The sequence below is a fragment of the Crocodylus siamensis genome, chromosome 13, assembly GCF_052110815.1.
Source record: "Crocodylus siamensis isolate JL-2025a chromosome 13, ASM5211081v1, whole genome shotgun sequence".
NCBI classification, from domain to species: domain Eukaryota; kingdom Metazoa; phylum Chordata; order Crocodylia; family Crocodylidae; genus Crocodylus; species Crocodylus siamensis.
The window spans coordinates 11,618,963-11,646,883 of NC_143407.1; the positions used below are offsets into that span (position 1 = coordinate 11,618,963).

The 27,921-nt window shown below is 49.6% G+C and overlaps 1 protein-coding gene across 2 annotated transcripts in view; it reads right to left on the reverse strand.

The window, feature by feature from the left end:
- Positions 1–27,921, reverse strand: part of LOC149853922 (copine-5-like) — a 159,845-nt gene that overhangs the window by 87,805 nt on the left and 44,119 nt on the right. For both annotated transcript variants that reach the window (XR_016438922.1, XM_090025933.1), the window contains exons 4-6: positions 7,528–7,631; positions 5,462–5,501; positions 4,030–4,106 (exon numbers count right to left, since the gene is read on the reverse strand). Coding sequence is in view for 1 of the 2 variants with exons in the window: in XM_090025933.1 (XP_089882059.1) it covers positions 4,030–4,106; positions 5,462–5,501; positions 7,528–7,631 (221 nt within the window). In the remaining variant the exon portion in view is untranslated. The remainder of the gene's footprint in view (positions 1–4,029; positions 4,107–5,461; positions 5,502–7,527; positions 7,632–27,921) is intronic.

Below are 27,921 nucleotides of genomic sequence, written 5' to 3' on the forward strand. Positions count from 1 at the left end.
AAATGCATGCCTCAGTCAAATAACACCCTACAAGCCATAGCAGGGGTCGTCTCCCACTGGGGTCTTTTCCCCTAATACACTGTCCTCTTGTCACCACCAGGTCTGACCACAGCAATGAGGCCAAGCACTATTTGAGGTGTGAAGCCCACCCCCACCTTGGCTATATGAAAGACATCCGAAGGGCAGGGCTGGGGTGCCTGAAGCAGAGGCTTGCTTAATCACTGTGCATCCTCAGTCCAACTCATGGCCAAGCAAAGGACTCCCTCTCCAAGGCTGCCAAGATGGCCTCTCCCATCAAGACAGCCACACTCAAAGAGAGGCATTTTCAAACCACTGTATCATACTCGCCCAGAAGGCAGAGAATGACAGAGCCCTCCACCAGGTGAAGGGGGTGGTGCTGGCAAACAGGAGAGGAGGATGCTAGAGTAAGGAAGGTCATTCTTGGTATGGCCACCATGGATTGGTGACAGGCCAAGGATGGCAAAGGTAGTAGGTTCTTCTACTCCTCCTGGACTGGTACTGCCCTGTCAAGGACAGGCCAGCCCCAGCCAAACCTTTGCCCTTGCAGCTGGTCTGTTCTCTGTAGACACTAGCAGCTTCATCCTGACATAGGTCTCAGTCCTAGGGCCACCTGGGCAGGAGTTCAGCCTCTGGCCACAGCTTTGCCACCCAAGGGCAGTATTCAGGAAGCAGCAGCAAGCACCCTGCAGCCCCAGCACAACTCCGAGGTCCCCTTTCCTTCTGCACATACAATCAGCATCTGCCCTTGGCTGCCAGGATTATTGCCTTAAGCTGTCTCACAGGCTTCCTGGAGACATGTACAAATTACCCAAGTGTTGCCATCACAGTGTGACTGGTCATTACTGACTTCACATACACACACACGCGTGCGTGCGTGCACACGCATGCACATGCGTGCAGCCTCCCACCGTACAGCTGGGGTAATGGATTACACACGATGCCAGGGGAGCTGTGACATTCACTCATAGCAGCTCTGCCCACTCTACACAGGGCCAATTTACGTGCTCAGCAAGAGTGGATTTCACCCCACGCAGCGGATCAGCCCCAGGCATCAGCTAAGTCACTCTGAATTTCACCCTAATGAACTAAATTGCTTTCTCGAAAACCCACAGCCCTTCCTGTAAATTGGATGGCAGACTTAGGGCTGGAGACTGCTAACAATGCACACCATGGGGTCAATTATTATACCAGGCACTCTCTCTAGGGGACTGCCCCATATATGGACACTCAGTGCTGCAGTTACGTGGAGCAAGCAATCCAGAGCCTATGGAGCAGGGTGGTAGTGGAGCAGTCTTTGCAGTAGTACCTGCCTCTGTGGCTGGTATAAAGGTGTATTCAGATGGGAACCAAGGCAGGACTTGTGATTCCAGCTCTGAAAGATGACTTGGGGCACATGAGTCCCATCCCTGGCTAGGTTCGTAAGCCTCAGTCTTCCCACCTGTACCACTGGCACTGAAACCCTTCTCATTAGTGTTCACAAGCTGGTGGGGGCCATGAACAGAGAAAGGCAGGAGTCTGACTGCTCTCAGAAGGAGCCTCAAGCCTCCACTTTCTTGGCCACGTCCTCCCACTGGACTAAATCCTGCATTCAGGCTGGCTGGGAATGCCACAGGCAGTTGGGATGTTAATCTCATTTGGTGAGAGCCTTGATTGCTCTACTTAAGCTTTGTAAAGGGTCCAGCTGGACTGCAAATAAAGTCTTGTAATAGTAGTTATCCTTACTAATACATACACGTGCGTGCGCACACATATACACACACACCACTGCACAAGCTCTTTACATACACTGGAAAGCATGGTCTTTCTTTCTTGAATGCACATAACCAGGTATTCCTGCTCCCACACACTCAAGTGCACAACACACAGGTATTCTCTCTCTCTCTCTCTCTTTCTCTCACCACCCCCCACGGTTTTTAGAAGAGAAGCAGAATTTGGCATCTACTCCATTAATTAGGCTGCTGGAGCCTCCATATGTCACAGGGAGACCTCAACTGTGAGGCTGATCTAACTCCACTCCCACTAGCAGGAGTGAAATTTGACCCACTGAGAGCAGTTTGGACAGCTTGCTGGTAGCTTTGAAATGAGACCAAAAAAATCCCTTGCCCCAGTGCATGACACCCATAAAACCCAGGAGATCAGACTGGCTCTCAGTAGGCGCTGCCTCATTGTTAAGAGCGATAAATTAATATACAACTGGGCTGGTTTACATGGCTCAGGATCTGGCCTGCTCCTGCTGGGGTTTATAAAGCCTCCATTGTCAGAGTACACTCTTTTCCTCCTGGGATGAACAGGGACAGCCCTGATTCACGTAAGCAGAGACCCCAGTCTACCTGTGATGGACATGCAAAGCAGTAACAGCTCCATGGGGGCCTTTTCATCTTGGTCTGTCAATGGGAATTTGAATGCTCTACAGATGCTGTGCAGGGACTGAAAACCCCCTAGGAAAAAAATGACTCTGTGTGCCTGACTTAGCTGATTAACTTGTGAGGGTGACCTGTAAGGGGGAAATGTGGCATTTCCTATCACACGTAAAGATAGTCTGTGAAGTTTGCTTAAGGGTTTTTCCTCCTTGTTTTGAACATTAGAAATTCAGGTCTTGCCTACCACTATCCAACTCTTCCTAGGTGTCTATGACTATCTGACAACCTGGTTGTAAGACTGCAGCTCCCAATGAAATGAAAGCTCTAAGAGAAGAAGGGATATTTGACCAGATTTCTTAAAACACTGTTTCTGCAAACATGCATGTAACTTGGGAGGAAAGTAATCTTTGTTAAAGGCTTTGCACCTCTGCTCCTTTGACTTAGAGTTTCCAACCCACAGCTCTAGGTCTTCCAAAGACCCGCTGGGATAAATGGGGAAAAGCAAGACACGATGGCCCTGATTTTGAGAGATGAAAAATCCAGATTCACCAAATCAAATCCCTTCCAAGTTTTTGTTCTCCTTCAGACAGAAATACTAGACAGCACATACCAAATTATTTCCTATGCCCATGGCTAAGCTGTTTTCAGGGCCTGGGGATGCCCAAGTGGTGTGTCTTCATGAGCCTTAGGGAATTACATCAACTGCAAATAGCTGCCTATCTACTGAGCTATGGCTCCCATTAGCTTGTACCAACGCACATCAGTCTCTAATATGTTTATTTGCACAATGACCATATACCCCAAAGAGACCTAAAATTTATACACAGGAACTTGAGTTACATCAATGTTAAGTGATTTGCCTAAGACCACATAGGAGAGCTGTGGCAGAGCCTGGAACTGAACTTGCCTCTCTTGGACATCAAACTGGTGCCCTGACTACGACGACTACTTCTTGCCTGTGGTTCTTTTGGTGGGCACACGGAAGTGCAGTGCTCAGGTCTAGAGGCTGGATTCTGGGCTGCACCAAGGGGCAGCTGGACAGTCAGGTTAGCAGCGTATGAGTCTGCTTGTGTGATAGAGCAAGTGGTGGAGAGGAATGCAGTGGAGCTCACTTGGATTTACACCAGTGTAACAGTGCACAGCTTGGCCCTCAGTCAATAAGTGCTATTAGCTCCTGCAGCTCCACTGAGCTAAGCCAACAAAGCTCCATCACCACAGTGAAGAGAAAAGAAAAAAAAAAAAAACTTACCGACTCATAATTTATCATCTCCAAAATGTCAGTGAGCAAGAGTCAAGTAGGAAACCCAAGAGAAATGCAACAGCATCCTGTTTTCCCCTCTCTGGCAGCACACAATGGCCATGAATCTCCTACTTGGTTCAGTGGCTACAGACCATCCAGCTTTGGGCCTGATCCCCACAGCACTCCCCCCAGCTAAATCTAGAGTCACCTCATTGCTCCCTTCTACTTCAGCCTGTGTAAGTCAAGAGATAGCTCTTTGGGCCCAGCTGCCACCTCACTACCTTCCTGGTCAAACCCTGTAGCTGAAACCACACAGACCCCAGGGATCAGGGAGGCCAAACCCACCCGCCCATGCACGGATGGTACAACAATCACATGATCCTTGCCCTGTGCAGTTCCATCACTCACGTCAGCGGCTTCTCCAGGCGGCTTCCTGAAGAGCCAACTATTTCTCCCAGCGTGCAGAACGCCTGACCCAGGAAATCCTGATGGAGGAATAGACCAGGATGAATATCAAGAATCCGATTTATTTCTTTGCTCTCTGCTATAACCCAATCCACCTGAGGATCCGCCCTGAAAGTAGATGGTAATTCAATATACAAAGAGTCCTTGGTATGCCATCCATGTTGGCTGCATCATGTTAAAACTGAGCAAATCTATTAACTTGGGTAAGAATCTTTCAGTTTTGCCTGGGTGGAGAGTTCTCGTCATTTGTTCCGATTTACAGGGCTTTTCATCATAAAATTCCAGCATAGGACCAGTCATGGAAAGTTTGGGTATTTGGCTTCTAAAAAAACTGGCCGTTTCCAATAAGAAATCTTTACTTTGAAATTTGTGATTTATTTACAGAGGTAACACGGACTCACTACAGGGTATTATGGGGAGAAATAGGAAGTATAAGAAATCTTAGGAAGTCCCACCTCCCCTAGCATGTCAGCATCTCCTGTCCCACACAGAGGAAGATTATATCACAAACCACTAAGGCCAGGATATCCCAATGCTGTCACTAGCAATTGGGTGGACAAATCCTATCAGCTGCCATGAAACACTGTCTACATGTGCAGATAGAAGAGTCGCTAATCAAGTCTAGGTGGGAGCACTCCTAGCATGGGTCTTAATGACCTCACTAGCTCTATCAGCTCAACAGCTGAAGCAACCTTCTGGCTCCAAAGTCTTCCAGATGTTGGCTCTTCTCTGGGATGAAGGATGAGGTTGTTTGTGAGACCTTTGCCCATGTAGTGACAAGGGCAAACACAGCACAACCAGCTCCAGGCTGGCATAGCCTAGAGGAAGCCAAAGCCTGCCTCGGTATGGCCGGTCTTATACGATACCCCTAAGGAGACCCACCTCCATCCTTGGCCTCCTGGTTCATCCAAGGCATCAGCGTCCCCACCCCTAATCCACATAGAGAGTAAAAGGGGACTTTAGTCTCCATGACCCAGTCAGCCCTCAGTCCCTCCACTAAGCTGAGAGTAAGGATAATAATCAGCATGGTGGCTTTGGTGATGAGGACACCTACCTGGCCTGCCTAATGTCTAGGCTGAGACCTATCAAATTCACTTCACACCAGTCATTGGACAACTCCCAGGCATGAGGCCTTGCCTCACCATGATGCTGGAAGTACTGGTGAAAGGAAGATGACGCCATAGCTCTTTGCCAAACTCTCCTGCCATCGCCACACCAGGCTGCTGGCAGGTTGTGGAGCCAGCGCCACCACAGGTGGGCTCAGCTAGAAGTGCAAGGCAGCTGCTGTGTTCCCCAGTGGGGAATGGGGTGGGTTGGTACAGGAGTACTGGGTGCAGAAGTGGGTCACTCTGGGGGGAGCAGGGAAGACACTCACATGCTTCGATAAGTCAGGACTTTTGGAATCCACATCGTACCTGCAGAGAAGATAAAGGAGAAGCCATATTACACATTGCCCTGGTGCCTCCCATCCAGGAGGTTCATGACAGTCTTCATCACTGCCACATTGCACCTTCTGAGCCAGAGCATGTCAGTCAACATGTAGTGCTGGGCTTACTGGCCAGGAGAGCGACACAATCCTATCTTTATAGGATCAAATATGGCCAGCTTGCAAGTAAAGAGACGGTCTCTGCACCTGCCACTCCTAAACACAAGCCCTCCTGGGCTCTGTCCAGCTCTGTCTTCCAGCACAATTCCTCCCTACCTCCCAGAGGTTGTGGTCGCCTCAAGCTAAGGTTTAGTCTGAAGATGATTTGACTCGCATTAAAGGACTCTCCCTGTTTTATACAGAAGTTTGAATGGTTATTAACTTGAATTAGCCATGACTGTCCCCAGGCAAAGTGTTAATTCAGATACTTTACAGGTACTTAACGTGGGACAGCAAGGCTATCCCTCTGTAGGACCCCAAATAAAAGGTTTTGCCTTGGGAAAAATCCAACATCTCTCAGTCTGGCTTATGCACTACCACCTGTATGATAAAGACTGCAGCACCACATCAGACTCCTTTACAGCCTAGGACCATCTATGGAATGGCACAAACAAAGCTGAAAGCAGAATGAGGGCTCCAAGTGGACCTTAAATAGCATCCGTTTCCATGGTATGTAGGCCAGAACAAATGCCAGCATCCTGGCTTGCGGTCAGACTGCATTTCAGGGCTAACAGGAAGGAAGAGCAATTGAAACCTATTTCGGGCGCAGAAGATGAAAGTTCTGCCTGAGATATACACAGAGAAATGTTCCCCTCAAACAGAAAGCCAGCACCAGGCACAAGCATCACTAACATCTCCCAGGCAGTCACACAGTGGCGTTCAGGCCCTTTCTCAGAGCTAGCCCCTCTACAGCTACTTGTATCATCCAAGGAGCAGATCGGTTGAGCCAAAAGGAGCAGAGCAAGCCTGTGCAGATCTGCCTGCAGGAGCAGAGGGCAGCTCTGGTTAGTGCAGTCAGAGAGCTAGACAGCAAGAGTATGGATGGGCTCTGAGCCAAGTGCATGATCATAGCCTGTGAGCTGTGTGACTGAGGGGGACCTGGTCCTGTCTTGGGTGCTCAGCTCTGGGGGTTATTTAGATGATGTTAAAGGACTGTCACTGGACAAGATCATGCCTGGGCTGCCACCTCCACTGGAGCCAACCAAGCTCAGGCTCTCTGGAGGAGTGGGGCTGAATCCACATTCCTGAATGTCTTTCCCCTGGGTCTTGGTGGAACACACTAGTTTGCTGTTGTAGGGTCTCACGAACCCTGGGGTGTGCTTACACCAGCGTGTTATTCTGGCAGGACAGTGAGTCTCAACAAGGGTGCCTTGAGACCCTTTCAAGGGTGGCACGGGTTGCTACACAAAGTCAGTGCTGTCCAGTGTGCAAACATGATTTGCAAGATAAACCCAGAGTTTTCAAATAGGAATCCATAGCGTTAAAACATGATGACCTGTAGTGGGCTTCCCGAGTTATTTGCAACAGGAGAATTGCTCTAGTATTTTTCTGTAGTCAAAACCAGAGTGGCAACCGAGAGCTGGCATTTTGTGAGAGGGGCCTTGACTCTATAGAGGGGTGCCTCAAATCTAAAAAGGTTGAGAACCACTGTTGTAGGGTCTCTAACAAGCAAAGATGGTTGGTTATTCTCACCGTGGGGTACCTCAGAAACTTGAGGTAGTTCACACACCAGTCTGTGAATCTAGCCCACGCACCAGTCAGTGAATTAGTGGGGATGGGATTTCAAAGGGATCTAGGCTCCCCCCCCACTGACTATTCATGGGATTCAAGTGTTTTGTACCCTTTGGGAAACTCTGGCCAGGGTCTGCACATGAGCTGACATGTCCCAGGAGGATCTCTTTGCCAGGGACAAACATTGGTTTGTTGTTGTAGGGTCTCTCCTGAGATGCAGCATTTGCTCTTTTCCCTTAAAGGCCTCCCACTGTCGCCCCACAACCTGGGATCGCATCACTCACAGATCGAAGCGCAGATTCTGTTTCTCTTCGAAGAAGTAATCCAGGATGAACTTGCGCACAAAGTCAGGGTTGAGGGTGTTGTCAATGACCTCAGTCCGGCCAAACTGCAAGGAGAGACGGAGGGAACGAGACAGCAGTGAGCTGAAGCCAGAATCCCTGGGATGGTACAGGAGGCAGCCTGCGAGATACCAGGAGCCTGGAAGCCACCAGCTCTGGGCTTCCCTACAACTGTGCTTTACCCTGGAGAGCTGAATTACTATTTCCTGTCCTATCACTAGGGAAGGCAGGCATGCTTCTCTGAACGAGTGAGTCTATAAGGTGCCACCACTGCTGTGCCTCCTACTCCTCTTCCCTAATGATAGGACAGGAAATAACAATTCAGCACTCCTCAATGAAGCACAGTTCAGACTAACACAGCTAACTACCTCTCTCTACACTCATAATTAGGGAAGCCAGGCTGGATAGTAGATAAGCTGACAGCTCCAGCTCCAGCCCACCTTTTCAGGATGGAAGGAAAGACAAGAGCGAGAAAGGAGAAGGGAAGAGTGGATCGGGGGATAGAGAAAGGGGGCAGAGAGATGCTCCGTGAGGGGGCAGACGCCTCTGTCTCTCAAGCTGCTAATTTCTTGCTCACACCAGCAGAGAACTGGCAGAGGCGGCTGCCCTCGCACAAAGCCGGCACCACGAGAGTTCACGAGGCCGCTGTGATTAAGCCCCGAGGCATGTCAATGACACCGCTGTTAATTGCATGTCATGTGTGCCCCTGGGTAAGGCACCGCAGGGGGGAGAAGCAAACCTTTCCCGCCAGGCACAAATTAGTGTCTTCTCGGGACTAAATTAAGCCAGTGACACAAGCACCAGGGTCACACATGTGTTTTACTAACGCTAACAGGGTTATTTTTTTTGCTGGAGGCGCTTCCCTTGGGCCACCGAAGAGGGCTCCATACCAGGATCAAGCTGGCTAGAGATGCCGATGCTCTTCATTCTCAACAAACAGCCCCTGAGATCCCAGCCCTGGGGACCTCACACATTCAGATGTGCTGATGTCCCTCAAGCCCCACCTGCAAGGTCTGCCACGGCAGCCTCTGGCAACAGCATGGCATTGCGCATTGCTCTGGAAGCAGATAGGTGTCGGAGAGCCATTAGCATCCAAGACCTTCAAACTCATTTCACATGGGGTCTAAATTACAGCTCAGGCCAGTTCTCTGGAGGTGAAATGTAAGCAGCCCACTGACCTGCCAGCACTGCCCTCCACACATTCACATGCCCCCAATGGCACATGCTGGGGACACATGGCTTGTGTGTGATGATGAGTGGGATGGAGCAATACACTGAGACCCCTGGACTTGCAATGCAGTGTCACTGCTGAACAAGGCATCAGGTGTGCTTTCTGCTCTCATTAAAAACAGTATGTCAGGAGCCCTTCAGCCGTGACTGAGGCTTCATTGCACTGCATGCCCTTAGACCAGGGGTGGGTAAAATGCGGCCCACCAGGCCATTTTATCCGGCCCACAGAGCCCCTAAAAAAATTTAGAAAATTAATATTAATCTGCCCCTGGCTGCCTGTCATGTGGCTCTCGATGGCTTGCCAAAACTCAGTAAGCAGCTCTCTGCCCAAAATAATTGCCCACGCCTGCCCTAGACCCTCCAGAGCAAGGTTGAGAAGTGAAAGAGGCAGATGGAAAGGAAGTGCTTAGCAGCAAAGCCAGAAATGGACCCCAAGGATGTGTTCCTGGCCCCGTTAAATCAATGAAAAATGCTCCCTTTGACTTCCAAAGAGCTGGGATTTTACCTTGCACTTTTGGATTCCCAGCCCAGTGGCTTGTAAACCACACCAGGGCTGTCCAGCTGGCTGCCTACAGGTCACATGTGGCTTGAAAGTGGTTAACTCATGGCCCCCAGGCTCACAGTCCAGGTGCTGCTCCCGCCATCACTCTCTTGCTGCTGTCACCAGGGTCTCTGGGCTCCTTCTTGACCTTCTGCTTCCTACCCCCACCCCTGGGGGCAGGACAGGATGATGTGGTAGGGCCTACGGGCCGGGAACTCCCGCACAACACAGGGCAGTGCTGGGGAGGGTTCCTGTGGTGGCACACAAAGGGCAGCCCACATGTCATGCACCCCAGGAAGGTGTGCAGTCCCCAGCCACTCAGAAATTGGACAGCCCTGCACTGGACCATGCTGCCCCTGCTATCTGAATGGCCATGATGGAGTTAACTGGTTGGATCCCACACAGGGGCTTTACTGTAGGATTCTGTCCATGTCAGGGATGCTCAATCCCACTGCAAAGAGCTCTCTGATGCCCCAAGGGCTGCCTGCGGCAACTGCAAAGGTTAATGGGATTCCCTCCCCCACGGGGGCACTCAGTGCTCAAACAGAAGCTGTTTGCTGAGCTCACTTTTTAATATCCTGAAAGCCCTTGATTAACAGTCCAGAGGCAGCAAGTTTCAGGAACTGTTCTGCCCTGCGCCTGCCAGTCAAAGCAGACATCCCTTCAGGCTCTGTCAGGAGGCACCAGGCATCCAGCGAGCAACTGCTGGGCAACGATTCCACCTCCCTCCGGAGGAGCAGATCCGGACACCTGCGAGGCACTTGGATCCCCAAGTCTCTGTTGAGCTCCCAACCTTTTACACACTGTGGTCCAGACCCTTAGCTGCTGTAAATGGGTGTACCTCCATCAAATTCAATGCCCATTTTCACATCTGAGGACCTGGCCTATTGCCCAGCATCCTCAACAGCTATCCTCTGAGGTCTTAGGCAAGTGAAGAATCACCTCCCCAGTCTTACAGATGGAGAAACTGAGGCACAGAGCAGGGTACATAGGGAATCCATGGCAGAACAGAGAAAGGACCCAAGAATACCTTCAACTGACAGTGGTGGACTGTATAAAAACATCAAATGGATTGCATGGATGGATTGCACCGGATACCATGCAAAGGGAAAGTATTTAATCTTGCTGTCCGTTTCCCTGTTCTCTGCATTTCTCTCCCTAAAACACAACAGTTACACTCTTTCTCTAGTCCAGTGATTCTCATCCAGGATGCTGGAGCACCCAAGAGTACTGTGAGATCCTTTGAAGGGTGCTGCAGAAAGTGTGAGAAGATAAGCAGATAAGAATAGGATCAGGCTCCAGGTGTGAGGAGATAAACAGATAAGGGCAGGCTCAGGCTCTCCATGATTCCCTGCCAGAGCCAACTTTAGGAAAAATGGCACCCTGGGCACACTTAAATTCTGGCACCCCTCCTTCCTCCTCCCCCCCCGCATCAGTGCCAACTTGCAGGCTGAGCCAGAGGCAGGGGCATAGTCCAGCTGGGAGTTGGAGCAGCATAGAGCGTCAAGCAGGTAGGTGGGCAGGAGTAGGTGCCATCCTGCCCCCTCCTCACCTCCACACACACACACACACACACACACCCTGCCAACCCAGCTCCTCCTGAATAGCAGCTGGAAGCGAGGGTGGGCTGGGCACCACTCCTCCTGCCTGGGGTGGGGAATTAGGCAGGGCAGGGCTGGGGGCAGACAGCTGCCGTAAGTGCAGGCTGTTGGGGTGTGTGTCTGTGTGCGCACCCTCCCTCCCCCGACCATGGCATGCTGGGGCCTTGCCCAAGTCACCCACCCCCAAGGCCACCTCTGTTCTCTGTCCCCATTGCTTGGCCCCTGTGCAAGGAGGTAAGCACCATAATAAATACATTAGCTTTTGAAATGGGGTGCCACTCTATTTGCAAAAGTTATGGAAGGGCTTTGGTGCTAACGAGCGATGCCCTGGATCTGAAAAGGTTGAGAACCGCTGCTCTAATCCCTTTTCACTTCTGGAGTCTCCTCCAAAAGCACAGCAACACAGGGGCAGATCCTCAGCTGATGTCCAACCCCTGGCTCCATTTCAGAAACTGCAGCTGCTTTGATTGGCCCTTGCTGAGGATCTGAACAGTATCTGCTGGTAGGACAGGAGCTGCCTGTCCTTGCCCAAGGGACAGCTGCTGCTGGTGTTATCCCTGCTCCCTCCCACCAGGCGTGAATCGCGGCGAGGCTACCACTCAAACGTCAGCTTCTTAACCTACCCACTACGGGCTCAGTGCCATTTCATGGGTGCATTGAGTTTAAGGCCAGAAGAGGCTGAGATCATCCAGTCTGAACTCCTGAACATCACAGGCCATTATGTTTTACCTAGATACCCCTACATTAAGCCTAAGACTGTATGAATCTATACGAAAACATTTCAACCCCTACGGGCAGAAAAACGGAGAGACCAAGAGACTCTGCAATGTTAGGGACAGATTGGGTGAGAGATGCCCAGAAGATGCCAGCTGGCAAATCATGCCCCAAGAGGCAGAGAAAGGCGAATTTCCTCATCAGGTTCCCAGCCAGGCTTTCCTACGGCCAAAAACACAGCCCTGAGCTCTGTTCAGACCTAGCTCCACTTCCATAAACCAGACAGCTGTCCTAAGTGAGGACCCTTGCTGTAGAAGAAAGATTTGTACTAGCTGGGGATCAACCCCAATTAACTCAGTCACTGGTAGGGCTGGCTCAGCTACAGTGAATAGGGACAGAGGACAGAGAAAAACAGATCCAAATAATTGGGATGCCAGGGATCTCTGTGGTAACTGCTGGCTTTTTGAAGTCCTGCAATTGGTCTCCAGGCTATCACATCTGTATGTCACAGATGGAAGCTGAGGTGAAGAAGTGCCATGATTCACCTGCTAGCCTGACATGTCAAGGCCTGAGAGGACCATTACGCTCTTTGTCAGACCCGTTGGGAAACTAGGATGGAGAACGCCCCCCACTCCAGTAATTCCTGCATTGACCACAAAGCTCATGGTTGAGCTAAGGACTATTCAAACAATTCTGGGATCAGGACTGAATCTCAGGAGACCCAGCCAGTGGCCTCCACGCGTATCCCAGACCCTGCTCTGTCTAACTGACTAAGGGCCTGATACAAAGCATAGGACTAGGAGAGACTTTAAGAGGTCACCCAGTCCAACCCCCTGCTCCACTATATCTAAACCATCCCAGTCAAACCTGCTTTCAGAAAAAACCAGTGATAAAGATCCCAAAGCCCCTTTGGGTAACGTGCACCAGTCCTTGCAGGTAGAAAGTTCTTTATGACATCTAATCTAAATCTCCCTTGTTGCAATTTCAGCCCATTATACCTTGTCCTATCCCCAGCGGACATGAGGAAAAATTGATCAGCATGATTATGAAAAGATTAAAAACCATGCATGTTCACAGGAAGCCGGAAAAGAATTCAAGATGCGTTGTTTTGAAAAAAATCTCAGGACTTTTAAGCCAATTTCATGATTTTTGAGCTGGGTCTTGATCTGCCTCTGTCTGCTAAATCAGAGCCCTCTACTACCAGACCCAGTTTATGCAGGAGAAATGGACTGGCACAGTGCCTGCAAAATGTAACTCTCTTGGAATAGCTGCCCTGTGTGGGCACTCTACTCTGAAATAAAAATGAATTTATCCTGAAATAATTCCTCACTTACTCTGCAATAGCCATGCTTGTCAGCTTTCCCATGTGAACGCAGCCTTACACATCTTCCCAGAGTGGAGGCACTTACAAACTGTAATCAAGTCACCTCTCACGCCTGCAGCCTTGCAAAGCCCAGAAAGATGGGTTTGGGGGTTTTTTTCCCCACCCCAGGAGAATGCCTTGCAGAGCTAGGAAAACCTTCCTGTAAGGTTCTGTGGATCCCTCCTACAGATCTGACTAGCAGATTTCATCCCTGGTGCAGAACTGAAGAGTGTGCTTCCAGAGGTCTACAGATGGTATCATTTCCTCTCTAAGTGTTTAGACTGATCCCTAAAGAGCACCACTGCTATATTATTCTCCAATAGGTCTTAGGACTGATATTCTGATGCTCCACAAGTGGTTTTAGTTTGTGATGTCTGTCATTTGATTTCCTAAATCTAATTTCCTAATAGGCTAAAGGAGGATGGTATGATCATAATCTGACTCTGAAAAGGCCCCATCTTGAAAGGAGCTGAAGTCACCAGGTGTTTAGCCCCCCCAAAGACTCTGGTCCTCTGAATAAGATTAGCTATAGTGCCAATTTAATATTGGATCTATTATCTTCTTGAGGCCTTTGCTACAGCAACAACTATGTGGCGCAGGCATGTTTTAACCCTGGCTGAAATGGATCCGGCCCCTTGAGAGATGTTATGGAGCAGGTCCCATATCTGTTACAGACACGACACTCGGAGACACAGGAGAGAACAACACGCTCTCAAATAGCTGTGATGGATTGGATCTTATTACCGTAGAACTGTAATGCTAGGAATTATTGCCCCTCTGATGCAGGTCCCCCCCCCTTTATTTGCGTAAGTAATTGATAGCCCATTAAAGCCTCATTAGGCTTGCTACACAGCAGGCAGCAACAGCAGCAAAATAAAAACTATCCTGATGGATTGCACTGGAAACCTCAGGAAGATCACTTAAACCTCAGGCAGATCTAAATGGGCAGGATCTGATCCTGTGAGGTATGGGGATCTATCCTGAGCACTCTCCACAAGCAATGTGCATTAAGAGCCTTTTTCACCTGATTAAGTGCCAGTGTGACACGTCTATCCACTAGCAAGATCTGAGCATGGCAACTTGGGCTTTACAGCTCAGATTCCCACCACTGTCATGGACAACTCCAAATACTGGCAGGAAAAAGCTGTTACTCTCCATGTGAAGCAGTTTCACCAACCTAGCTCCAACCAGGATACAAAACAGGGCCTGCCCCAAACTCCAGTCCTGTCAATGCCAAGTGTTAAGAGAATCTAGCAAATGCAAATATATGCTTTAGATTGAGCATGTATGGGCAGACCACTCTGAAAGCAACCTGCCAGCACTGAATTTCATCATGCCTCATCCTGCGTGTCCAGGTCCACATACAGATTTTGTAAAGATCTATATGTCGGTTACAGCCATGATATTTTTTTCTGATGTCATTATATATGGACAGCCTCTTGAGTGGGTGTAGCTATCCCAGCATACAAAAATGCCTTATATCAGTTCAGTTTTTCCTCTTCCTACACAGAAATGAGCTGCACTAGTATGAGTGCCTTTAGATCATGATAACTGTAACTGCACAAGACAAGACGGGTGCTATACGGCTTTAATTATCTAGAGACTGCTAAAGCACTGCGAGTTCCCTGTGAAGATAAGCCTGAAGACCTATGGGCTCTCCAATCAGTGATATACTACCCATGCCTACTGTGAGTCAGCCAAACTTGGCATCTTTTAACTGAGCTTCTCAAAATAGTTAATAAATGCCAAGTAATTAAGCCTCATGACTCTCACTGAGAATAGAGACTCAATGCAAGGCAGTGACTTAGTGTTACATGGGGAGCCCCATCCACAGCTGTAACCTCCAGGTCTGAGCTCTAAATACTGCTACCAAACATAAATGTATTGAACCTAGGGAGAGATACTATAGGAAAATGCTCCTCACATTCATTTTTCTCTCGGAAAAAACACTGACTCTTTCCACCCTTGAAAGCATTCATTTTCAGACTAGACTGGAAGAAACAGAGGGAGAATATCCTACGTCTCTCTCCCCAGAAGTATCATTTCTCTCATAAAACTTCTAGTAACCCTTTCCTTGACTTTACTGTTGCTTGGGATGAACTTGCAAAAGCACCTAGCCTCAGATCCAAGGTCCAGATCTGGAAAGGTATTAAGATGCCTAAAGATGCTCCTTTTGAAAACTCTGCAAGGTTCCCATCAGCATCATTAGATACCAAAACACCATTCAAAACCTGGCCCCAGGTCTTGGAGCACCGTTGTTTAAGACAAGCAATTAAACAAAGCCAGGTTGAGAGTGGCTCTAGCTTACAAACAAGAGTTGGGAAAGCCTTTTCTATCCTCCACTGAAAGCATCCAACTATTGCTTACATTGCTAGAGCACCTACAAGCCCTAGAGCACCATTATGCTGGGCGCTGTGCAAACACAGAAGAAACAGAGAGTCCTGTTGTGAGTGATCAGCAGTTAACCGAAAATAGTGAGTCCTTGGCCATCATGGCAGTGGCGTGCTTCCTGTTAATAAGGACCTGGTGTCTAGTCCCTCTATCAGTGCCACCAGTCTTAATAATGTGGATTATGTGTCCCTCTATCAGTGCCATCAGTCTTCAAGAACTGCTGAGACTCTCAGCTGAGAGCAGTGATAGAGCTAGTAAATGCCCTTCACAGATGTGAATGCCAGACCTAAACCTCCAACCAGCCTCTGAGTTACTTTTAGGAACTGATGAGAAACAGTGGGATTAAATACCAGTTGTCCACAATAGTAACAGACATCCTCTTTTCTTGATGACAACAAGTGTCATGGAATAGCAGGGGCTCTGTTGAAGAGAAGACAATATGCTCTCAGCAATAAACAGAGTATGGGCCAGGCAGCACAAAAGATTCAGCTTTGCCTCTTCATAAAACCAAGAGGGGGGGAAAAAAAAAGGCAAATCCAGACAAAACCCTGAAGGAAGAAGCACACTACTGCTGCTCTAGTGTTACAGGTGGGATAGCTTGAAAAGAATCCTGCTCAAGCCTGTGGCTCAATCCCTTACAAATAAGAAACCACAAAATATGGGCCTGGTCCTCAGAAGGTGTAAGAAACCACAGTGAATGAAGCAGTGCAGATTTACACCCAGTGAGGAACTGGTCTTGTTTTCCGTCAGATTTCTAAGAAGATCCAAGCACGAAACAAGAAGGAATAGACTGCCAGGGAAAAAGGAAACCATACTTAGAAGAGTCAAAGGGTATTTAGATACAGAGCCAAGGGAAATTCACCCTAGAGTGCTTAAAGAACCAATTGAAGCAGTCTCTGAACCATTAGCAATTATCCTTGATAACTCACAGAGGATGGGTGAAGTCCCAAAGGACTGAAGAAAGGCAAACACAGCACATCTCTCTCAAAAGCGGGGAAAAGGGGACCTAAGGAATTCTAGCCACTCAGCCTGACTTGCTAACTAAATGGAGCAAAATTATTAAGCAATCATTGATAACCACCAAGGGGATGTTAAGGGAATACAAAAGAGCCAACACAGATTTGTCAGGAATAAGTGACGTCAGACAAATCTAATGACGTTTTTGACAAGATAGCTGACTTAGTGGATAGGAGGAAAGCAGTAGACACGATGTACCTTGACTTCAGTAAGACTTTTGACATTTTTCCACAGGATATTGTCGCAAGAAAAAGGAGGGCTTAAGACTGAAATGACATCACCCTAAAGTGTAAAAAAACTCAGCGAGCATTTCAAGGGGGGTCCTGTACAAGCTCTTTCCAGGGCCTGGTTCTATTCAATGTGGTCATTAATGATGGGCTGATGAAACTGGGGGCACACTTGTTATACTTGTGCATAGCACCAAGGTGGGCAAAAGGTGCAAGCTTGAAGAGCAGGATCAAAAGGTGCAACTCTCACTTGACCCCAGCATCCTTTCCTGCCCAGGGCAGGGGTTCAGACTAGATGACCTGCTCAGATCCCTTCCAACCCTACCAACTATGAAACTCTGAAGAGCAGGATCAGAATTCAAACCCATCTTCACAACTGGATGAATTGTCTGAAGTAAAAGTCAATATAACCAAACACAAAGTACCGCACTTAGAAAGGAGTATCCCATGCACAGCTACAAGCTGAGGAATAACTGGTTAAGGAGAACAAGTGCAGGAAGGGATTTGTAGGTGTTGATGGATCACAACAGGAATATGAGTAGCAATGCAACACTGTTGCAAAAAAGCAGATGTCATTCTGGAGTGTAATAAGGCGGCACAGGAGGGAATTACTGCATTTCTACTCGGTACTGGCGAGGCCCCAGCCTCTGTACAGTGTATAGCTTATGCCAGGGGGTGACAACCTTGCATACCTGTCCCCTTCCTGGGGTGGGCAGCAGGAAAAGGTTGCCTACCCCTGGTTTAGGCCACCACAGATAAAGAAATATTCAGATGACTGAAAAAAACTCCAGTGGAGAGAAAGGAGTTTAGTAGAAAAAAAAAATCAGACCCACATGAAAAGACAGAAGGAAGTGGGTTTGTTGAGCTGAGAAAAGGGAAGAGAAGACTGGAGGGAGACACTAGAAAAAAGGTTGTTATGAGGAGGATACTGAGCAAGCATTTTCCACGGCTGCTGCAAATTTTAGCTTAATCTGCGGCTAAAAAGATTTAGGGAAATACTTTCTAACCATTAAAACAGTTATGGGTTGGAATAGGTGACCAAGGGAAGGTGTGGAATCCCCTTCATTGGAGATTTTTAAGAGCAGGTTGGCAAATATCCATCAGGGATGGGCTAGATATACAGTACTGGAATTGGCCTCAGGGCCAGACACACGACTAGATGGCCTCTTCAGGTCCCTGACTGTTAAATAAAAACCAGGAGTAAATTCCAATGGGGAAGCGATAGAGGAACACACAGCTTTTGCAATGCCACATCCTGTTCCTGTATGGGATGGTAACCTCTCCAGTAACCTGGGATCTGAAGCTTGTGCCAGCGAGAGAGACAGAACCCACATCCTCTCTCCAAAGAGTGCAGACCTCTCCCTTTTGTGCTAAAAGAGAATCCCCATTAACTGTCTGCACTATTGGATTTATGCTGCACAGTTGGGCAGAGCTGATATCACCCAAACAGCTGTATTATCCATCCTATCCAGCTCATTCTAGAATTCACACGTGAAGAAGAAGCATGTCCCTATGAATTTAACTGAACTGAATCAAAGGAGAAAAAAAATGTATATTTGGCTGGTACAGAGCATCTTTCTCCAGCACTCAGTGCAGTCATATAACTTGTTTTTAATCAGCTTATTGCTTGATAACAGCTTTTATTCTTTCATTGCATTCTCATCACTGTTATCATTATCCAAGGAGCCTCTGTATTTATAAAAAATATTTATACACAGCTGATTGAAGAAGATGCCAAACACAATAAACAATTAAGGCTCATTTTCGTGAAATCTACAGGGCTTGCCAGCTGATACCAACTTTATTGAGTCATTTTCCAGGAGGCGTCTCTTCCACTTGCGGAACAAGAGAGTGTCGTCTTATGGTTACCACAGACTTGGCCCAGAACCTGACCAAAGGCTTTGTTGTTGCACAGACCAAGGGCTACACCCTATTTTATCCTTGGGCCTCTAAACAGAACGTATACAGCTGCACATCAGACATTTTTGGCACTTGCGCACAGTTTGGATTCTGTTTCCACCCACAGCAGCGCTCTGCCCGCGCGCCTGCCAGACACATGGTGGTGGAAGAGGTCCTTCCCAATTAATCATTAGAAGAACAGCCCGGGAACCAGGAGAACCCAGCTCTCATCTCCCCCCACCTGGGGAGGGCCTGAACCTGCATTTCACACTTCCCAGCAAAGTGCTCTCACCCTAGGCCATGGGCCAGATACTGCCCCAAATATTCTTTAGCCTCCCCTTGAAGCTGCTTGGCTGCACCTTGCATTCAATACTTTATGGATGAATAGCAGTAGTATAGTTTCTGCCCCACAGTCTAGGCTAGAACCCAATGCCCTTTCCTATCTAGGGCATATTGCTAAGCCGCGCACCCTCCAGCTTGCTCTTCTTCTAGCCAACTTCCCCTTCTGGCCGCCCTGTGGTCCAGGTTCAGGAACAGACTGCTCTGGACAATGTCTAGCCCACATGCTGGTTTTTAGAGCACCTTGTGAGAAGCAGGTTCAAACCTCTCTAGGTGTGGGATGGTTAGAAGCTGGGTCTCCTGCTCCCTGGGAACATGCCCCAACTACTAGACTATTGGGCTAGTATATTAGCCTCATCCAGCAAGCACCCACTAGCCATGGCTTTTCCATAGCTGAAGTGTAAGGACTTATCTAGCATGATACGTGAACCCAGGTGATTCTTTTCCTACGCAGCCATAGTGCAGCCCACTAAACATGCTCAGAAGGGAAGCGCAGGGACACCATAGCTACATGGAACCAAAACAGCAGAAGTGTCAAAGGAAGGGCTACGCAGCTGCAAGTGCCACTTGGGCACACAAAGATACAGGAGGGGTGACCTGGTGCACCTACTTCTTCTAGCAAAGCCCATTTGTTCTGGTCCAGGTGAATGAAATCTGTGAGGCCTTGTGGGCAGTGCTGAGCTTTTGTTCCTGATCTGCTGTGCGACTTTGGCACAGCCTCCCCCTTACTCCATCCTTCACTCTTTCCAGTGGGGTAAGGGATCTGCCTTACAGCTGGCAAGCATTTGGCGCCAAGTATTACCACCAGCTTAGTCCTCCTGATGCCTTTCCAGTGTTCAGAAGCCACCTCACCGTGGCAATGAGCTTGGGCAACGATTTGCCATCGTCTTATCTGTTGCCAAGCTCCTAATATCACCATTGAGTATGTGCCAGTCCATATTGGCTGAGCTGCAGGACAGGACCGTGAAACTATATTCTCTCTCTTTTTCAGCCGCTGCACTGGCTTGGGATCATTTAACAGCCATGGTTGGCCCATCAGGGGCAAAAATAATAACAGCAGGCTCACAAGTGTGAGAGAGGGCTTTGTGGATCAATGGAAGTGGCCAGAGATCCCTGGACAGAGGGCGTTATGAAGGTTTATGTTCTGAGGCCCCTAGCAGACTTACACTAAACACACGATTAACCAGTTAACGTCTTAAGTAGTAACTCGGCAACATGTTCAAGCATAGCTGTGCAATAAAACAGGGAATAAGCCACAGAGTTATTACACAAAATGTGTAATATCTGTTCAGTTGGTTCCCATCGCACCTTAAACTGAACGCGAGGCCAGCACCACTCAGCTGATTGGCACTCCCAGCCTCAGCAGCGCCAGGGATCTAGTTTGCCACATGCTGGTGCAGGGGGAACCCAGGATCATCATCGCAGGCTCCCCTGCACCAGCAAGAGGGCATAATTCGGATCCGACCCTCCCCCACCATCGCACCTCCTGCTGTGCACGTGTGGCATGGCAGGAGGTGCAGTTGTCGGGATTGCAGATCAAACCCCATCATGCCTTTAACTGAATGTCTGTCAGCAGCTTTAGTAACATCTGATTTCCTTTCCAAACATGGCTCACATGCTCCTGCTGTGAAGCTGAGGTGGTACCTGGAGCTGGTGCTGCCCAGGGCCTCATTTCACCCTGTGATCAAGGGGGGTTTTGGACTTCACAGCCAGAAGGAAGGCCAAACAAGCATGGTCCCAGCACTGGCCCTATACAGATTTCAACTCGTCAGGGATCTGCCCCCACTGCCAGCAGTGCAGCTGTGCTGATTCTCGTCGGCTGGGACCTGAACCCGGGCACTCTGACACAGCTAGAGCACTACAGACCACCTGAGGATCTGGCCTTTGCATTTCACTTCTTAATTTGACACCACTTCCTGTCTAGTCAAGAACGGCACTTGACATGACTGTGTCTTACAAGTATCTGTCTGAATGCTTTATGGCTTAAATATTATTGTCTGCGGGGCACCGCATCCGACGGGAGCCCTGCCAAGGCGGAGGTTGGCCATGCTGCTGCTCATAATTGTCATGGATCCCAGAAGCACCATCCCAAATCTGCGTCATTCTCCCCATGGTTGTTGGCCTTGCTGCTCTGTGCCCTCTGGTGATGACAGCCTTGTCCGTGAATCCCTCGCTCCTGCCCCACACTGCAGCACCATGGAGCACCAGGCGCAGCAGTTTGCAAACATTATCACGAAGGAAGCAAGGAAGTGGCTGACACAGCAGACGGGGGAGGATGGAGCACTTAGTTTTGCACACAGCATGGGGGATCCTGTCTCTGATGTATGCAAGCTGGAGCCCTTCTGTGTACAGAAGCACAGTACAAAATAGGCATAGGGAGCTAAAAGCCACTGCCATCCTGGCAATATTTGAACACCACCAAGATCTTCAGAACCCCTATGCTGCTGCCATCTAGCCAGGGATGTGCCTAAGTCCCTTAGGCACCTGCAATTCTGTCAAGGACATGCACAAAACTGTCAATGTCCCAGTGAAATGCGTATACCAGGCAATCCCTTGTCTGCTCTCCCTTTGGGGCCTGACTGTGCATAGTTCTCCGAGCATGCCTAAAAGGAGAAGGAGGTGACAGCACTGCCTGTGATATTTTGTCCACAGCAGAGTATCTCTGGCAAGAGGGGCTCTGTCACTTTGTAAAAAAATCAAGCGCCACTGAGATAGGCATGGTATAGAAATGAACAGAGAGATGGCTGGAAAGCTGGCAGGGTGGCTGGACGTTGTGGCCGTCTTACTGAGGGTGATTTCCTAGAATGGAAATTTTACCAGATAACTCAGTGTTTGACCTAAATCCCATTAGCTGTACTGAGCAGTGGGCTGGGCTTTAAGGGACTCGACTGCAACAAAAGTATCACTCCCAGCTCCCTCAGCTTCAAACGGTCCTGGAAGTCCTGTAGGCACCCAAGTTCAAAGGCACTTTGCATAAGGAAGGCGCCAATCTACTTTGCCATGGTTAGAAAACATCAAAGGAAGAGTCACTGAGCATCTAGCAGAGGACAGAGGATTTAGCCAAAAGAGTCTGCACACTGAGGAAGGCAACTCTAATTGGGTGACAAGGTGGACCTGAAAGAGTCAAAAAGCATCTCCAATGAGGACTTTTGACATCAAAGCCGGAGCAAGAAAAAATAGGGAAGGACACATCAGAATATAGGAATAGCGATGCCCTGCCTAGCGCTAGTATGCCGTGACGGGATGTTAGTGTCACAGAAAAGAATGAATGGGCAGAGTGGGTCAAATTCTCAGCACAGATCAATGATGCTATGCTAACATACACCAAATAAAAATCCAGCCCTTTGGTACATACATACAAAGCAGACAGAAGTCTCAGCTGATCTGTGCAAGCATAACAATTTTGAGCATTTACACACTATTGCCACATACATGCAGGCAATCTATCCCAGGCCACGTGTATTGCTGACACCCTAGATTATCCAGGACTCCTTCCGTCCCGCCTTGGCTCTCATTTTGATGAGACAAAGTTCCTTGTCCAACTACAGAGCCTATGAAAGCAGAAGCTTTTAAGCTGGCATTTTACTGCGCGATTGTGTCAGCACCACAGGTGCTGGCAGGGAGAAGAGCAAAGGAAGCTGAAAAGGCAAACGGGAAATGACGAACATGAAGGCCACATCCTTGGTGGGTAGAAATCGCTGCAGACCCATTACAATCTGGCGTGAGGTAGGCTTCCACCAGGTAGAGATCTGGTCCCTTTCTGTTTAGAAAGGAAAAAATACAGCTTTGCCTCTTGCAGTTGTGTTATACCCTCCTACACACACACCTCTCACCCTTCCCCACACCTGCTTTCCTAATGGATAGGTGACCACAAGAAGGCAGTGAGGGGGAACATCGTTGTGCTGTCCTACTTAGGCAGCTTGAGTGAGAACAACACTGTCCGACTGCATGTCCTGCGAGGACCACACAAGGGGCATTTAGATTGCCAGCTCTCTGTCCCAGCAGACTGTGCGAATAGCTCCTAAAGGAGTGTATCAGGAGCCATGTCCTTCACACCCATGGATGGACACGGGTGGAAGGCTGGCATCGGGGTTGAACTGGGTTCCATGCTTGGGTATGCAAGATGCTCCACAGTGGTAGGAAAAGTAACCTGGCATAGAAAAGCATGAGACATGGCAGCCCTGAATTCAGGCCTCATCTGCCACAGATTCTTTGTGTAACCTTGGGCATGCTGTGGGATCTCCCTGGTGCCTCAGGCCCTACTGGGATGATGGCATTTTTCTCTCTCTGATGCGGACCATGAACGGCTGAGAGATGCACTACGGCTGAGAGCTATACGTGAACATGTAGACCATGCTCTCGCTGGTGTAACCCCTCTCGAACAACTGGATACTAGCTGGCTCCCTCCTCTTGGGCAGACAGCAGGGAATGATCAGAACCAGCCACAGTTAGAGACAAACAAGCAAAGGCCCGGCCTGAGTGTCGTGGGCTGCACAGAGCCCTCCATGCTTCGCTGCCCCCTGCGCACACCCCAGCAAGGACTTGCCCTGCCGCGTGGGCAGGAAGCTCAGACGCTCCCTCCAGGCGCTGCTGAGATGGGTTTGCAAGTGCCAGGCCATTAGTGTCCCCAGCTACACTACGCAGCAAGCCGCCCAGCTTTACCTCGCTAGCAGAAACCGAGCCTGCCTGGGGCTCTGATGTGGGGGAGGTGGCAAGAGCATCTGCTGGCAGCCGAGGACTCCAGACTAATCGGCGGACGGGCTTCATGCTTGTGAAGGTGGAGGAGGAGGTGCTGGAAGCCAGGCACACCTCCCCTGCTACTCCCAGCCTGAGCTCCACACACGTGTGCTGCACTGCCAGCAACCCTGAACCCCATCTGTAGCACCCTGTGCTCCCAGCCCTTAAGCCCCCCTAAACATCTGTCAATGCCCCTCAGTCCCAACCCCATCCCCTGCTGTCCCACCCCTGAGCCCCCCTTACTTCCAGCTCTCCGATGCCTATCAGGGCTGATCTGCAGCACCCCTCTGACCCCGCATTCCCCCCATGGCCAGCTCTGCTTGATGCCCATCAGTCCAGAATGGCAGCCCCCTGTTATCCCAGCTTGGGGCCCCCCACACCCAGTTCTGCTACAGTAACTGGAGATCCCTGCTCCTCCTTCAGTGTCTATGAGTTTTGACGTGCACCCAGTCCAGTCCCCTTGACCCTGCGCTCTCTGCTGGGTTCTTTCGCCAGCCTGATCCCTGGCAAACAAACCTCAATTCCTGGGGCTCTGCGGTTTTGGTGAATAGGGTTTCTGGAACGGCATTCCCATTCAGCTGCTGCTGAAGTGAAAATGTTTCTGGATGTGAGCTGTTAAGCCTGTGGACACCAATGAAAGGCCTTTGGAGGAGCCCTTAGCCTGTATGTGCGACAGGCAGACAAGCCACCCCCACACCTTGCCAAGGACAATGGATCATCACCACAAATGACACTCCCAGAAAGGAGCAGAGTTGCTCCTGGCCCTTTCTGTCCTGCCCGTGCTGAACTTCCCAGCCTGGAGGATCTGGAAAGATGGGCCAGGAGCCCCAATGGCCCAAACAAGCGACCCAACCCTCAGGTGTGAGGATCCTCAGAGCAGAGCCAACAGTAGTGCCTGGCCTTTGCTCCTGCCCCACAAAGGGCATTTGTCACCTCACAACCCGACTCTTGGGGGTTAGGCTTATTCCCCCATGGGAGCAGGGAAAGGGAACCTGGGCTAAATGGTCACAAAACAGAGGTGATAGCATGACATCTCTCCTGCTCCTCAATGCTCCCAGCAGCAGCACTGCATCGTGCCACATGACGGGATGTATAGACACGAGTGTCGCCCCTTCCACGGTCTTTTACTGGCTCCAAAGTAAGGCCCTGGACAGAGGCACCTCCATGTAATCAGTACTGCACGGGTGTAAAAAACTAGCAAACAGACAATGCAAACTCTTGAATTGGGCCACCATCTCCCAAGCAGAGAAAACTGTCCCTCAAAGAATCAAGGGTAAAAGAAAAGTCTTCCAGGGCACCATCTGTCAGCATCCCTGAAGGAAACAGGCTGTGACCTACTCCCTTGCTCCTCATTGTATGACAGCTTCAAGAGAGCTTCTCACCTGCGCATCTGCAGGATTCGCTCATCTGTCCAGCACCTAAGTCAGGACCTTGCTAAGACCTGTGGGATGAGTTGCACCACCGGATGGAGCGGGGAGTGTGAAGTATGGAGCTACACATCACCCACTGGAAGTCTGTTCACAAAACAGCTGATGAACTGAAGCAGTGCCCAGGGAAGAAGTGTGGTAATGCCCCCGGTGCCATAGGCTCCTGTTCAGCCCCTCTCAGCAGGGAATGTGGCAATAGCTCTAGGTCAGAGCTGCAGGGAAAACCGTTTCCCAATGTAAGCACGGCCAGCTCCCTCTGGAGACCAGAGCACACTGCAGAGCCATGCAAGCTATTATCCTGATGGCGTGAAGAGCCTAGACAACAATTACCAGCATGCAGGAGAGGTCATGGATCGAGATTCCCCAGAGCCCTGCGATAAGCAAAAATCCCTCTAATGCATTCTCTCTGCCTGCCAGGGGTGAGCAGGTGCTGGACTTTTATTCTTTACCACAAGGTCTGCTCGCAAGGGTCTGTCACCGGGATGAGAATGCAACCTTACGACCGTACAGAGGAGGGTCGGGACAGGAATGGCTAGGCTAAGGGGCCCTGTAGCCTGAGAGACTGGGTGGGGGGGACCCCGAGCATCCTGATGCTGCACTAGGGGCAGGCATCTCCAGTGTTATAGCTGCCAGTCTAACCAGATTAGGGCACCGGTGGAAAGCCCAGGGTGAGCTTGTCCTTCTCTTTCTCTTCAGCCCTGCTCCTGCATTGCCAAATTCTCTCGCCTCAAAGCTAATCCCCACCCCAAATTCCCTCAGGCTGATGCTCCCCATGACTAACCTCCCCTTAGTGTGAACCTTGTCCTGAGCCACTGCCCATTTGTTTTTTCCTCTCTACAGTGCTGCTGGGGGGTGAAGGGGGAGGTTTTGTCCTTGGTCCCCTTCCCACATGCTGCTGGGCCGGAGCGTCCATTCCCATACACAGTACATGGGTGCAGACAGAAGTCCTGGGTCCCAACAGTCTGAGTAAAGCAGCCACCTGCAGACTGCCCCAGACTTGCCTGAAGTTCATGGTGACTGTCCCAAGATCTCTAGCAGGTGGGAAGGAATTGGAGAGGAACAAGGTCCCCTGCTGATTAGACTGGCAGCTGTAACAGTAGAGATGCCTGCTGCTAATAGCACAGCTTTGCCGGGCATGTACATTGGATCCATGTGGCTTTTTCCATCAGAAAATATCCTTTTTGCTAAATTCAAATTTTCCATGGGAAAATTTCAATTTTCTGGAAAAAATCAAAATGACAGCTGCTCCAACCAGCCTCCCAAAGGCTCTTGTCATGTTCACTATTTCCCTGCCAGCAGAAAGTAAGAGTGACAAATCTTCTAGGCCAAGTGCAAGAGTCAAGGTTCAGGGGTTGGCCCCCCTCGCCCTCACAGGCCCCAGCCAGAACACCCCGCCCCCCCCCGAGTTTGGATAAGCACTGGACAGGGATGATTGATGTATCATTTGTGCCACGGGTTAGCATGGGGACCCTCGAGATCCCTTCCAACCCTGCAACTCCGTCGTTCTGTGATAAGCTCATTGCTGCTGCAGTCCCAGCTACAAAATTAAAATAAGCCATGACACACAAGTTATGTCCCAGTGTTCATTCCCCAGAACATTACAGTGGTATAAATACAGAAAGCCTCAGTCACAAACTGCCTTCCTTCCTGGCTTCTTCTCAAATCAGGTCTGTCAACTGGACTGTGGGGAGCTTGAGGCAAAAGTGAGGTCAAATGCTCTCTAGCATCTGAGATGCGATCACCAGGCTCAACTCATTAGTGTCTCAAGACAGTGGCCAGGCTTACATGCAGGGGAATCCACTTTACCTCTCAGACTGCTGCATCTTGAAAGGCTCCCTCCAGTTTGATTCCAACCAGCCTTATTTCTTAAATGAATGAGTCCCTCTCCTCCTTTCCGCTTTCCAAGCCCTCGGAGACCTTTCCACAGCATCATTGGGACTTACAGAGGCCAGATTCATCACCAGCAACCTGTCTTCCCCAGTCAGTTATAAATGTATGTCCCAGTCTGGCCTAGACAGTCCCAGATTTCAGAGGCTGGTCCAAATTAAAACAAGGTCCCCGGCACAGGGTGCGGAGGCAGAGCTGGAGGAGCTATGAAATAGGAAGCCCTAGCAGACAGCAAAATTGCCCTAAAATAGGTCAGCTTCATTCATGGAATGACCATTAACCATGGAATGACCATTAACACTAATTGTTACTTCACAGGCGATTGTTTATACCTGTGAAATAAAGAGCAATGGACCATTGACAGGCTTCCTGCAGCAGGAGGAGAGTGGGGGCAGTGTCCACTGTCCAGGATTTCACATTGTCCCATATGGTCACCCCAGTTCTGCACCACATGATCTCAGGAACACTTCCCCCCACTGTCCTGCCCTGGGAACACACTCTCTTCCCAGCCTGTAAGGCACCTTCCTGTCCCAGGTACCCACCCCTCTCTCTTCCCGTCTGATAATGCACCCACCTATGCTGCAGACCCTGCCTTATCTCAGTGCCCGGGGACCGAGGCACTCATCTCCAGAAGTGCTACTAGGAGTTGCACACAAAAATCCCTGAGCAGCCAAGGGTGACAACTTAAGCTGAGGAACGTGCCCCCAACGGGAGGGCTGAAGTCATGCATATTCACCAATGGGGCATTCATCTCTAGAGCCAGCACTGCCAAGCCAGGCAGGAGAAATACAGATTTCAGTTCCCTAATGCATATTCCCAGGCAGGGGGAATATACTGTGTGAATACCAATGGCCATTATGCAAATACAGTCACATGCACTCATGTCCACAGCCATTAGTCAGTCTTACAGAGATGCTGATTGTGACTGCACCCCCACCCGGCCCAGCCAGCCCCTGAAGAAGGC